This window comes from Diabrotica undecimpunctata, chromosome 3, assembly GCF_040954645.1.
Source record: "Diabrotica undecimpunctata isolate CICGRU chromosome 3, icDiaUnde3, whole genome shotgun sequence".
Classification (NCBI taxonomy): Eukaryota; Metazoa; Arthropoda; class Insecta; order Coleoptera; family Chrysomelidae; genus Diabrotica; species Diabrotica undecimpunctata.
The window spans coordinates 156,587,573-156,601,566 of record NC_092805.1 but is presented as its reverse complement, the minus strand read 5'-3'; the positions used below and the strand labels follow the sequence as shown (position 1 = coordinate 156,601,566).

General features: G+C 34.5%; 1 protein-coding gene across 1 annotated transcript; it reads left to right on the top strand.

Annotated features, from left to right (window-relative positions):
- Positions 1 to 5,716: 5,716 nt before the first annotated feature.
- On the top strand, positions 5,717 to 12,520 carry LOC140436258 (uncharacterized). Its single transcript, XM_072524958.1, has 2 exons — positions 5,717 to 6,636; positions 12,212 to 12,520. Exons 1-2 carry the CDS (start codon positions 5,769 to 5,771, stop codon positions 12,445 to 12,447), a joined length of 1,104 nt encoding a protein of 367 aa, XP_072381059.1. The 5' UTR covers positions 5,717 to 5,768; the 3' UTR covers positions 12,448 to 12,520.
- The last annotated feature ends 1,474 nt before the right edge of the window (positions 12,521 to 13,994 follow it).

Here is a 13,994-nt window from a genome sequence, read left to right as displayed (position 1 = left end):
GTGATTTCTGTTTGTATATTTTAAGGGAATTTTTTGAAATTCCTAATACAGCTGATACACCAAATATAATGTACATATAACATGTAATATTAATATTTTAAATATTTGTAATTATACATTATAAAATAATGTTTATTAATAATAATAATTTAATAATGCCTGTGTTTTATTTAATAGTCATTTTTTTAAATAGAAATAATTTGAAAAAAAAGGCGTATGTGATAGATGTAGAGAAAGCTTTGGTAAAGATCTAAATAATGGGCATGTATTTAATATTTATCATACGTTAATCTTTACCAAAAAATGGGGCCTTATGGAATACTCGAGGATAATGACAGAAAACTCATTACAGAAATCAAAGATAAATTTATATATATAAAAAGTTATATATAACAAAGATTTATATACAAAAATAATAAAATTATAGAGCAAGCAGACCAAAATCCTTCTTCTTCTTCTTCTTCTTCTTTTTATATAGACATGACATGACTGGGGAACCGTTTCTTGCCGTCTTTACGACTCTATTTGTTGTAATTCGGCTTATATGATCGTTCCATTCTACTCTTCTATTTCTTACCCAGTTCTTGATGTTCTCCACCTTGCACCTACGTCGTGTATCTGTACTTCTAGCTCTGTCCCATAGTATCTTACCATCAATTTTTCTAAGTGTTTTAATCTCTGACTGCTTTCTGATTATAATACAAAGTAGATATTATTCTTATATCGCGAGTGTCTAACTGTTTAGCTTCCAAGATCTCTAAAAGTTGGTCATGCTTGACGTTATCAAACGCCTTGTTGTAATCAATGAAACAAGCAAATACATCTTGATTCATATCCAAACACCTCTGTGTCAAGATGTTACAGGCAAATAATGCTTCACGAGTTCCATATCCCTCCCGGAATCCAAACTGAGTTTCTCCGATATCTTCTTTCAATTTTCTGTAAATTCTATTGTGAATTATTTCGAGGAATATTTTTAAGGTATGGCTCATCAGACTGATCATGCGATGATCACTGCACTGCTTAGCATGTGCCTTCTTGGGTTGAGGGACAAACGTTGTCTACTAACAAGTGGATTCGATCTTCGTCTATCAACTTTAGTATATCCGCTGGTACCTTGTCTGGTCCTGGAGCTTTGCTATTCTTTGATGACTTCACTGCTTGCATTACTTCTTCTTTGCATATTTCTGGACCTGTCTCCTCTGGAAAATTATCACAAGGAAGCTGCCTTTGATCGTCAAACAGTTCTTCTATGTATGTCTGCCAATGTTTTAGTTTCTCCTCTGTTTCCATTATCATGTTCCCTTGTTGGTCTATCTAAGTACTGCCTGCTTCCTGTTTCTATTGTTGATCATTTCTTTAACTTTCTTGTGAAGATAGAACGAATCATATTTGGCTTCCAAGTTTTCAATCTCCTTACATTTGTCTTGTAACCATTGTTTTTTAGCGTCGCGGATTTTTCTTTTGATCTCTATGTTAATTTGCTTATACTGTTCTTCATTTTTGCCTTTCGATAGTCTTCGAGAATTCATCAATAACAAAATTTCGTCACTCATCCATTCTTTCTGTTTCTTTGGGTTTTCTCTCTTTAGAATATTTTTAGCGGGCTCCAGCACGTTCTTTTTAATAGTGGCCCGGTGTTTATTAATGTCTAGTTCTGGTATCTTCTCTGTCTTTTCAAGTTTTTTAAGATTTGCCTGAATGCTTGTTTCTACCTGATGTTTAATTGTTTCATCATTTAAACGATTGATATCTATTACTTGTTTGGGCTTAGGTGTTTGTACTCTTATAAGTTTTATTCGGAATTGTGCCACTACTGTACACTAACAGTAGATCCCTTCTATTGGAATAATGATTAGACCAATTTACTTTCATACTTCTACTTGCACAATAAAATATTCGTTGTATATATATATATATATATATATATATATATATATATATATATATATATATATATATATAGAATAGGTTAATGAGAGTGAATAATAAAAGTAAAACGTAATGGCATGTCTCGCAATGGTTTCGTCTATCTTTGTTATACTACCAAAGAAAACACACCAATAGGATGTTCACAATACAGATCATTACCTTTAATAACATCTTCCTGAAAATATTAGAGGAAACACTACAAAAAAAAAGAAAAGGAAATCTATGATACTCAGTTCGGATTCAGGAAAGGAATGGGAACGAGAGAAGCACTTTTCACTTTTAATTTGTTGGCGCCAAGATGTGTAGATGTAAATCAGAATCTGTATGTTTATGTCATTGATTTTGAGAAGGAGATCAGAAACTTTTAGAATTGCTAAATGAAAATAATGTAGACAAGAACGTCAAAATTTATAACTATGAGACACTATGAGAGAAAATGGAGACACTAAACGAGGCGTTCACAGACAAACGGAAAAATCTTGCGGATTTGCAGATGACACAAATGAAGGATGAAGGAACATAAGTAGAAACGATTAGTAACTAAAAATATCTAGGAACAATAAGAACACGCATTTAAGTTTGCGAGGCAACTTAAATGCGCGTTCTTATTGTTCCTAGATATATAAATGCGTTGTAAAGTTGCCAACAAAGTGTATGGTTATTGAATTTTTTCCTCTTTCTATAGATTTTCTTTTCTCCTCCATCTATTTTTTATATGACACTAATAGTTTTGTTTTTCTGCCATCTTTTTCATCTTCAATAAATCGCTGATAATTAAGGAAGAGCACACGCTTTTAATAAAACCAAATTAGGCTCGACCAAGCGACACTTAATCGTTTTAATTTTCTTAATCAGCGATCGAGGCATGTGGCCGATGACACGAAATTTCAAAAAGTGACATGTGTTCGCTATATCGTATGACAGGACATCAATATCAAATCACCAAATATTGGTACTTTTTGTTTGCTTTGGGAATGTACCCCTTAGTGGTGTATTGTTACTGGTTGTGTAAATATGCAGGGTAATTGTTTGGACACAACAGCTACCCGTTCACAATAGGTCGTTATTTTAGTAGAAAATAAATCGAATCGGGACTGTAAAATAAATTGTTTTGTAAATTGCCTATTATAATAAAAATGTTCTCGCAAATACAATTTGGAAATTTATTCATTATCCTGAGTGATCGATCATCCTTTTGAATTATGTTAGCAATTTGATCTATTTTATACAATATATGTTTTATCTATACTGCAATGTGAATTTGGTTCGACGGAGAGTGTCGTAACATAACAGAGAGGAAAAATAATGCATATCAACGACTACAGCAACGACAAAGAACACGAAAGGCAGAGGAGGAATATAGAATGTTAAGGAGGGAAGAGAAGAAACTACATCGCAGAAAGAAAAGAAAACACATAGAAAAAGAGCTCCAAGAAATGGAAGAACTAAATAAACCATCAGAAAACAGAAAATTCTACCAAAAACTTAATAAAAGTAGAAAAGAATTTAACCCAAGAACAATGATGTCCAGAAACAAAGAAGAAGACTCAACATAGTGAAATACTACAAAGATGGACAGAATTCTTCAAAGAAAAGTTTGAAAAAAACGAAGATCCACTATATCATAGAATTATACTGGATCAAATGGATACCAGAGAAACAATACCCCCTTCAGTAGCTAAAATGCAAGAAGCAGTTACCAGACTGAAAAACAACAAGTCACCTGGATTAGATAACATTAGCGCAGAATTAATAAAGGAAGGCGGAGACTCCCTATTGAATACGATACACGAACTAATAGTGAACATACGGAATAGTAAACAACTGCCACAAGACTGGAATACCGGAGTAATTATCCCCCTACATAAAAAGGGAGATCAGCTTCAATGTAAAAACTACTGGGAAATAACGCTACTAACTGTGGCATATAAAATACTGTCAAATATTGTGTATGACCGATTGAGACCAGATGTGGAACAACTAGTTGGGGATATCAGAAGTCCACAAGGCAAATCTTGAAAAAGACTAGTGAATTTAATAAGATACACATCATCTTTTTATTGATTTTGAGAGTGCCTATGATAGTAACCATCGAGAATTTCTGATCCATGCACTGAATGAGTTTAATATTCCAACTCAACTTATTGATATAGTAAAAAAAAAACATTTAAAGTATAATGCAAAATTCGAAATCAAAACGCACTAACAGATACAATCCATGTATTCTATTCTATTCTGTATTCTATTTAACATCACATTAGAGAAAATAATTAGACAGTCAAAAGTCAACATCAGAGAAACAATAATAACAAAAAGTCTATAAATATTGGCATTTGCAGATGATGTTGATATCATAGCTAGAAGCGAAAGAGAGATGATAGAAGCATTTAATGCGATAGAAAGAGCGGCACAAAACAGTGGCCTAAACATTAACAAAATAAAAACCAAATACATGAAGGCCAGCAAATCAAGAGGCCAAAGAAACCTACAGAATCTGACAATAGGAGACTATAACATCGAAAGCGTGAAAAATTTTATATATCTAGGTTCACTAGTTACCCCAGAAAACAATGTCAGTGAAGAAGTTAAGAGAAGAATACATATCGCTAATAAAACATCATCACAAGAAAAACCAAATGCAAAATATACAAGACCCTGATAAAACCGGTCCTTGTATATGAATCAGAGGATCGGACGTCTGCGCTGGATGGGCCATGTTGAACGAATGTTGGAGACTGAAACACCAAAACATATAATGAGGCAAACACCAGTAGGGAGAAGGTTAAAGGGAAGACCCAAACTTAGATACATGGAACAAGTGGAACAAGATCTGAAAACACTTAAGATTACCAACTGGAAAAACAAAGCAAGGAACAGAACAGAATGGCGGAAAATTCTAGAATAAGCCAGGACTCAGAAAGGGTTGTCGAGCTACTGATGATGATGATGTATATTTAAGATATTCAAAACAAGTGATCAGTAAATTAAAACCACGTTTTGACTTTGAGCTTTTCATGAAATGACGTTGAAGCTGTTTGCCTCGATGGAGCTTCGACCATGTCAGGTAATTTTACTATAATACAAACAAAATACAAAAACAAAAGTAAAAGAATAAGTTTATCTTATACATTCATGGCCTTGGTCACAATATTTGTCGCTGTATATCGGCAAAAACACGTCGTTGTTGTCCTCCAAGTGGTCAATCGTTTAATGTTTATCGGGGTACACTAGCACTTTCACATATCCCCACATAAAATAGTCTAGCAGGTTAAATCGCACAATTTTGGAGGCCAATTGACAGTCCGAAACGTGAAACTATGCAGTTACCAAACGCTTCCTTCAATAATTCAATTGTGGCACGAGCTGTGTGACATGTTGCTCCGTTATATTGAAACGACAGCTCCTACATCTCATGGTTGTTTAATTTGAGAATAAAAAGGCAGTAATCATGACTCTATAGCGGTCACCATTGACTGTCCACTTCTGGCCAGCATCGTTTTTGAAGAATTACGGATCAATGATTCCATCAGACCATAAAGCACACCAAACAGTCAGTTTTTCTGAATGTAATTGTATGTTTCTCAACATACATTTGACGAATATCTTAACACCAAATAAGGCAAATAATTTTTCTGTTAATAAATAGAATTCTCTCAAATTATGGTTTATCATTATATTGCAATTTAGTTATTTAAAAATTATAACAAACGTTTAAAGTAAACACTTAAAAAAGAAGATATTCCTAATGACAAATTTGTGCCATGCGTTTTGTCAAGTTAACATATATATATTTTGACATATTTTACAACTTCAAACACTTTAGTAAAGTAAAAAGAATGGTATCAAAGTTTTTAATGTTTTATTGTATTTCGATGTACGTTATTGTGTATTCATCTGCGATCTATAATCATGAAGACGAATCCATTGCAATGAGAGCAAAAAGAAATTTACTCTGTAGAGAAAAACGGTATTTACAAAAACAACCGATGAGTAGTGAATTAAGAAATTTCATTAAAAGACATAAGCGTAGCGCAAGATCTACCAAACCAAGAATTAAACATTCTATCGAAGATAATATGTACGTCTTTAAGAACGGAAATATAGTGCCTCTAAGCAAAATTAAAAAAAGAAATAAAGAAGACAGAAATAATACCATTGATGATTTGGACGCTAGACAAAAGGGACCATATACGGTACTACCATTAATAGTACCAGTCACACCAGATGCCTGTGAAGAAAGTACTCAAACTACAACAACAACCAAGCCAACAACAGTTAAAACCACTTGCATAGCTGTATCTGCATCTACCCAAACCACCAATACACCTTTTGTTTATTCAGGCCGTCACCAACCAGTTGAAGAAATAGATGTAGAACAAGAAGAATACGAAGAGGAGAAAAAATCAACGACGCATATATTAAATAAAGTAATACAAGATGTCCAGGAGTTAATTAAATTGCAGAACGAACCGAAACTTGACGGTGAAGCAACTTTGTGTAACGTTACAGGTGACTGGGATAGTTACGCGGGAGGCATGCAAATTAGAATTGCTCGTCGTAGCCAAATGAGGAGTCTCAAAGCTACCATAGTACCAAAGGAACCGCCTGGAGAAGGATTTTTATGCGATAGCGACTGGAACGTCACAGCCATAATGCCTTTCCAATATTCTTATATGATAGCGATTATTGCTTTATCTGAAAAAGGTGCGTATATAAATTTAGTAAATGTCACTAAATATTTTATTTTGCTTTAAGTAATTAAGTACGTTCTTCTTCTCCTTCTTCTTTTGGCATTATAACCCTGGATGGGTCTTTGCTTGTTTGACTATGTCCTTCCATTCAGATCTCTCTTGGGCCCTTCTTCTCCATTGTCTTATATTCATGGTTTTTAGGTCGTCTTCCAGGTCATCCAACCATTTCGTCCTGGGTCTTCCTTTTTTCCGCCTTCCTACCGGTTTCCACTGTGACATATTTTTTCACTGTAACAATTCTTTGTTGTTTTCGTGTCTTCTTGTCACTTAAAATGTCCCAGCCATGACAGTCTTTGACTTTTCACAAATCTTACAATGTCATACCTTTCATTCAGTTCATTAACCACGTCGTTTCTCCTGATTCTCCATGTGCAATCTTCCTCTTGCACCGGGCCATATACTTTCCTCAGTATCTTTCTCTCGAATGTCCCGAGTTGGACTTCCTCTTTTTCCGTCATTACCCAGGTTTCACAGCCTTAGGTTACTACGGGTCTAATCAAAGTTCTGTAGATAGTTATTTTGGTTCTTTTGTCCAATAAATTCGATGTCATCGATCTTTTATTAGAATAGTATGTATGATTTCCACTGGAAATACGTGCATTAGTTTCGCTACTTACGGAATTCTTGTGATTGATTTCTGTGCCCAGATATGTGAAGGCATCCATACGTTCAATAGTATATTTGTTTATTGTTATATTATTTTTATTCCCAGGTGTTCTTTTGATGGTCATGTACTGTTTTTGTTTCGTTTATTTTAAGCCCTCTTTTTTTGCTTCAGGATCAATTTCCTTGAACGTTTCCATAAGTCGTGTTTTACTTCTACTAATAATGGCGACATTGTCTGCATATGCAATAATTTGTACTGTTTTGGTGTTTATATGACCGGATACATTGGTTTTTCTGATGACTGCTTCAAGATCTAGGTTGAACAGCTTGGTTGAAAGTGCCTCTCCCCGTCACCCCTATGTTGATGTAAAACAGGGGAGACAGTTCTCCATCTACTCTAACTACGGCTTTTGAACCCTGTAACCTCATTTCTACGAGGCTGATATATTTTTTAGGTATACCTAGATTTCGGAGGTCTTTCAGGATTTTGTCTCTTTTCACACTATCAAAAGCTTGTTTAAAGTCTATGTACATATTGTTATATGTCGTATTCATAAGCTTTCTCTCCGCTAAATCCGTCCGCTCCTGGCGCTTTACTGTTTTTTAGTTTCTTTAATATTTTAAATACTTCTTTATAACTCGAATTTTCAATGTGTTGATCCGTCGTAAAATATATTGTCTCGTTTTGATCATTTTCATTGTCTGCATTTAGGTTTTCCTCAAAGTATTCTTTCCATCTCATTATAATTTTTTGTTTCTCTGTTAGTAGTGCTTCGTCCTTGTCTTTGCATATTGTCAATTTTGGTTTAAATGACTGTGTGCTTTCTTTTATAGAATTTTCTGCTCACGTGTCTGTTGTTATGTTGTAGGATTTCTTGTACTTGTTTTTTTAAAGCTTCTTTTTTTTTCTTCTGCATATTCTAGTCGCATGTATTCTCTTTTAGTTATAAATTTCTCTGCTATTTCTTGTTTTTCTTTGAAGTGGGTTAAGCTTAGCTTGTCTTTTTTCCTCTACTGCAGTTCTGCATTCATCATCATACCATTCCGCACTTCTTTGCTTTTGGCTTTTCCGACAGTTTCTTCTGCAGATTCCGTTATTGTTTTTAATTATCTCCAGTCTTCCTCTGCAGTATCTTTCTCTCTGATTCCGTTAAGTTTTACATGTAGAGTATTTTGATATTCTTGTTTCAACATTCTTCAACATTCCATTTCTTAATTTGACTATTTTTCCCTTTTGCCACTGTCGCCATTTTCTGCAGCAATTTTGCCCCCCTACTTTTATTATTTTAAGGCGATCAAAGACGGAAATCAAAATTGCCAACGCAAAGAATATAACTTACAGTTAGTCCTGCTTCTACCACAAACTTAATGACTGCAACTGAACACTTTTTACCGGCATATTTCAACTCAGATCTCTGGAGACCAATTAGAAGATTATTAGGAGGTTTCAGATCTAATTCTCAGTTCTTCGAGGCTTTTATAACTTGTCGGTAAATATTTATTTAGCCTCAGATGCTATTTACTGGTACCAAGGCATGAAGAGCTCAGCTATAACTCAAGATCTAGATCAAAGTGACTTCTAGATGAAGTCAAAAAAGAGAATCTAATGGTACTGACGTAGCTAATACCTCACTAGATGACTCCCAGACGCCGTTTGCCGTCCTTATTCTCACGTATCGATGATCTTTTTCCCGGCAAAATCTCTCCCAGCCGGCTCTCATGATTTCGTTTTTCGGCTTTTGTTAATGTACATCAACACATGATCCTGTTAGCGGTATTTTCCGATGCAAATAAATGAATGGATTTTGTTTATTCTAATCGACGATCTTGGGAGGTACTTCTAAAGGGTTTCTCCTTCAAAAAATTGTGAAAAGCCAATTAAAATCTTATACATGGTAAAAAAAAATGCTGCAACAACCTTACACATTTCTAGTTCAAAAAGCTAATCCTCTATGTATTGCTTCGAATTCTCTCTTTGGTTAGTCTACATATTTTTTAATGTCATTGTCTATTATGACTCCATCCTCTGATGAAATATCTTCTTCTTCTTCTTAAAGTTCCATTTCATATCGGAGGTTGGATATCATAACGGCTATGGTCACTTTGTTGGCTGCTGCTCTGAAAAGTTGTAGTGAACTACAGTTAAACCATTCTCTAAGGTTCCTCAGCCAGGAGATGCGTCTTCTTCCTACGCTTCTTCTTCCTCGGATCCTTCCTTGCATAATAATTCTCAGCAGCTCATATTTTTCTCCTCTGGTTATGTGACCCAAATATTCTAGTTTTCTTCTTTTTATGCTGTTCATAATTTCTAACTCCTTATTAAGACGTCGTAGTACCTCAGCGTTGGTAATCCTTTGAACCCACTGAATTTTTAATATTCTTCTGTAACACCACATTTCGAACGCTTCTATATTTTTCTTATGTGTTGATTCTTCAATTTCCAAGCTTCCATTCCGTATAGTAAGATAGAAAATATGTAACATCTTAGAGCCCTCAATCTGAGATGCAACTGAAGGTCTGTGTTGGTAAGCATTGTCTTCATTTTCACAAATGCTTGCGTTGCCGTTTCAATTCGGACTTTGATTTCTCTGCTTTGGTCATTTTTGTCATCAACCCAGGTTCCCAGATATTTATATGTCTCTACTTTTTCTATTTGGGTTTGCTCTATTATTAATCTTTCATTTCCATGTTGCGTTTTTGAGACAATCATAAATTTAGTTTTTCTCTTATTTATTTTTAGTCCGTATCTAATGCAATAATCGTTAATTCTATTTACCAATTCTTGTAGCGATTCCAGGGTGTCTGCCATTATAACGGTGTAATTAGCGAATGTTATGTTATTTACTATTCTTCCGTTTACAGAGAATCCATCACCCAGATCCGCTATCGCTTCCTGGAATATGGCTTCACTGTACACGTTAAACAGTAATGGTGACAGAACACAGCCCTGTCTTACTCCTCTCTTTATATCTATATTTTCGGACTTTTGTTCTTCTATCTTTATATTGGCCTTTTGATTCCAATACAGATTGATAATGATTCGTAAGTCTCGTCTGTCTATATCTTTGTTTCTCAGTACTTCTATTAGTTTTTCATGTCGGACCCTGTCGAATGCCTTCTCGAAGTCGATGAAACAGGAATAAATATCTAGGTTCATATCTAAGCATCTTTGAGAGAGGACATTAAAAGCAAACAATGCCTCTCTTGTTCCCAGTCCCTTGCGGAACCCAAACTGAGTATCATCCATATGATCTTCTAGTTTTCTATATAATCTTTCATGAATCACCTTTAGAAATATTTTGAGGGTATGGCTTATTAGTGATATTGTCCTATAGTCTGAACAATCTTTGGCATATACTGTTTTTGGTATTGCTACAAAGGTGGACACCAACCATTCCTGTGGGATTTTTCCAGTTTTATATACTTCATTAAATAGGTCCAGAAGTACAGGTAAAGTTTCATCGTCTAGACATTTCAGTAGTTCCGCAGGTATTTCGTCTGGACCTACAGTTTTTCCGTTTTTTGCGTTTCGTATTGCTTGTTCGATATCCTCTATTATGATCTCTGGCCCTGTTTCGCTGTCGATTTCTTTCGGTTCTTGTCGATTATCCTCAAACAGACCTGTTATGTATGTCTTCCATTTTTTTAATTTCTCTTTAATTTCTATAATGATTTTTCCATTTGCGTCTTTCAGAAGGGCATCTTTCTTTTTCTCAGTGTATTTGTCATTTCCTTTATTTTCTTATGCATGTTAAAGCTATCATACTATTTAGCATATGCCACTATTTCACTGCATTAATTAGCAAGCCAGGTGGATTTGGCCTCTTTTATTTTCTTTCCTATCAATCTCTGTAGTTCCTTGTATTTTGCTTTACTCCTGCCTTTATGTTTCCTTCTTTCCTCCATTAGATCTAAGATTTCTGAAGTCATCCATCTCTGTTTTTTTCTTATTTTTGTCTGCAGTAGCTTTTCTCCTGCCTTTATTAAAGTTTCCTGTACCATGTTCCATTTGTCATTAACATCTGTTGTTTTTATCACGTCTTATTTGATTTTCTTTAAGTTATCATTTATTTCTTGTTTTAAGCTCTGACGTATAGGTCCTTCTTTTATCTTTGAGACATCAAACCGTGGTATATTTGTTTGTTTTTGGATCTTCTTCAATTTTATCTGCATTACGCCTACTAATGGATTATGGTCTGAATTTATGTCAGCTCCGGGGTATGTTCTCAGAGAATTTATAGCGCTTTTATATCTAGATTTTATTAAAATGTAATCTATCTGGTTTCGAACAATGTTGTCTTCTGAATCCGCAGGTGATTTCCAAGTATAAAGTCTTCTTTTAGGTGATTTAAAATTTGTATTTATTATTACCATCTCTTCGCTTTGGCAGAATTCGACAAGTCTGTCCCCTCTTTCATTTATTTCTCCCAAGCCAAATTCCCCCACACATCCGTCCACTTTTCCTTTTCCAACCTTGGCGTTGAAATCTCCCATCACCAACAATATATCATCTTTTTTTTGTGGATCTTATGATTTCGTTCAATTGCATGTAGAACCTCTCTATGAAATACCTGATGGAAGTATATGTTTCAATTGATTATACAATGCTTTTCTTTCATTATTACCCATCCACTTGTGGAACGTACACATACAACATTTAACACTTCTTTATCAAGTATGAATTTTACGCTAACTAATTGTTTTTGTTGTTGTTTAGTTTATTTTGATAAGAATTTGTAGAAGTTTCTAGGTTTCTTCTTCCGTCTTCTTTAACTGCTTTACCAGCCAATACATTGATTTTATTGTATATGCGATACCATGTTTTAAGTTACCGCCACCATGTTACCGCCGCTATCTAAATAAAGTTTAATTTGTTGTACCTATTGAAAGTTTGTTAAATAATCTAATATTGTTCAATTCAGGTAAACGCGTAGCAATGTTTTCCGGAGAATGCAGAAGCTGTGAAGGTTCTGATACTATTAGTGGATACTGGATGTTACGGCGCAAAGCGAAGAATTGTAAAGATCGAGAAGAAGCAAATCAGTTTATAAGTGACGTTTTGAGAAAGAATAACGTTAGAAAATTACAGAAAGAACATCTTGCAGTGATTTCACCTACTACTGCGCATCATGTTAATAATGACGACAGTGATTTTTAACTTTTTTTTTTTAATTTATTGCTCTTTAATTTTCCTTTATATACTTATAATTTTACAATAAATACAAATTTTATTGACACATTTTTTGTTTCATTTTTCTTCACTGTGTCAGTGAATATAAGGCTTTTTAGTAATTTAACTTTCTATATATATTTAAAGCCACTAAATACATGAGTAAAAACCGTTCAAATTAAGTTAAATTAATTTTAAGTTACATTTTTGCTGATACTATTCTAGGACTCCAACACTGGGGTTGCTGGCCATTTAGACGAGGTGTATATGACGACTTGTTGATAGCAACTTGAGTTACCTCAACATAAAGGAGAATACCAAACAAACAAAAAGTTAACCACCGAGATCAGTAAAATAAAAAAAAGCAAATTTTGGAAATAAAATATACTCATATTGAAAATCTGATAGGGAAAGCTCAGTTAACAGTTGCAAACATGAAAAGCAAAGTATTTACCAGTTTAATTTTTTTGCCGGAATGAAAAAACAATATCAACGTCTGCTATTTGAAAACAGACCAGAGTATACAATTGTAGATCCACTACTTAATAACCAAGTACACAGATATTCAGACCCTTATGAAACTGGAAACTCTTGTCTACGGAACAAAAATAGAACAGTTGATGCAAAACTGCAGTCAATTATACATTCTATATCTGAATGAGAAAGACAACAAAAGAGATACCAATTGTTATTCACTTCCAAATGTAGATTCTTCTTCTTCCAGCGCCGACTGCACTAATTAAGATTGGCTATAACCATTACAAATACCATTACAAATTCGTCTTTATCTTCTGCTTATCTTAAAAGTGCCTTTGTGTTCAACCCGGTCCACTTGCGAATGTTTTTCAGCCAGGATATTTGTCGCCTACCAGGACCTCTTTTGCAACAACTCGTACCTACTTATCATTTTTAAGTATGCCACAAATATGCGTCAAGGGTGCATTTTATCCCCCCTATCATTTAATGTATATGCCGAACATATAATTAGAGCTTCTCTTGAAGATCGCCCTGAAGGTGCCAGAGCCAATGGAATCATCATTAACAATATAAGATATGCCGATGACACCGTAGTATTAGCAAAAACAGAAGACCAACTAAAAATATTGATGAACATATTATCAGAAGAAGTCACAGGCTGGGCTTGGACATTAACTTTTCCAAAATCAAAACTCTGGTATTCTATAAAAACCTCCATGAACAAGTTATACCTAACATACAAATAAATGGTATCACCCTTCAGAGTTCCCAAAGCTTCATATACCTGGGCAGAGAACTAAATAGTCAACTAGACCACTCAAAAGAAATTAGAAGACGCATTGAAATAGCAAGATCTGGTTTCATGAATATGCGTAAAATGCTCTGTAACCCCAAGCTACCAGTCTCAATAAGATTGCGAACACTAAAGTGTTATGTGTGGTCTCTATTACTATATGGCTGTGAGACCTGAACATTAAAACAGTATGACGTCAACACATTAAATTCATTTGAAATGTGGATGTAGTTAAAAAATGTGTCAAAGAAGGCACTTAGGAGGA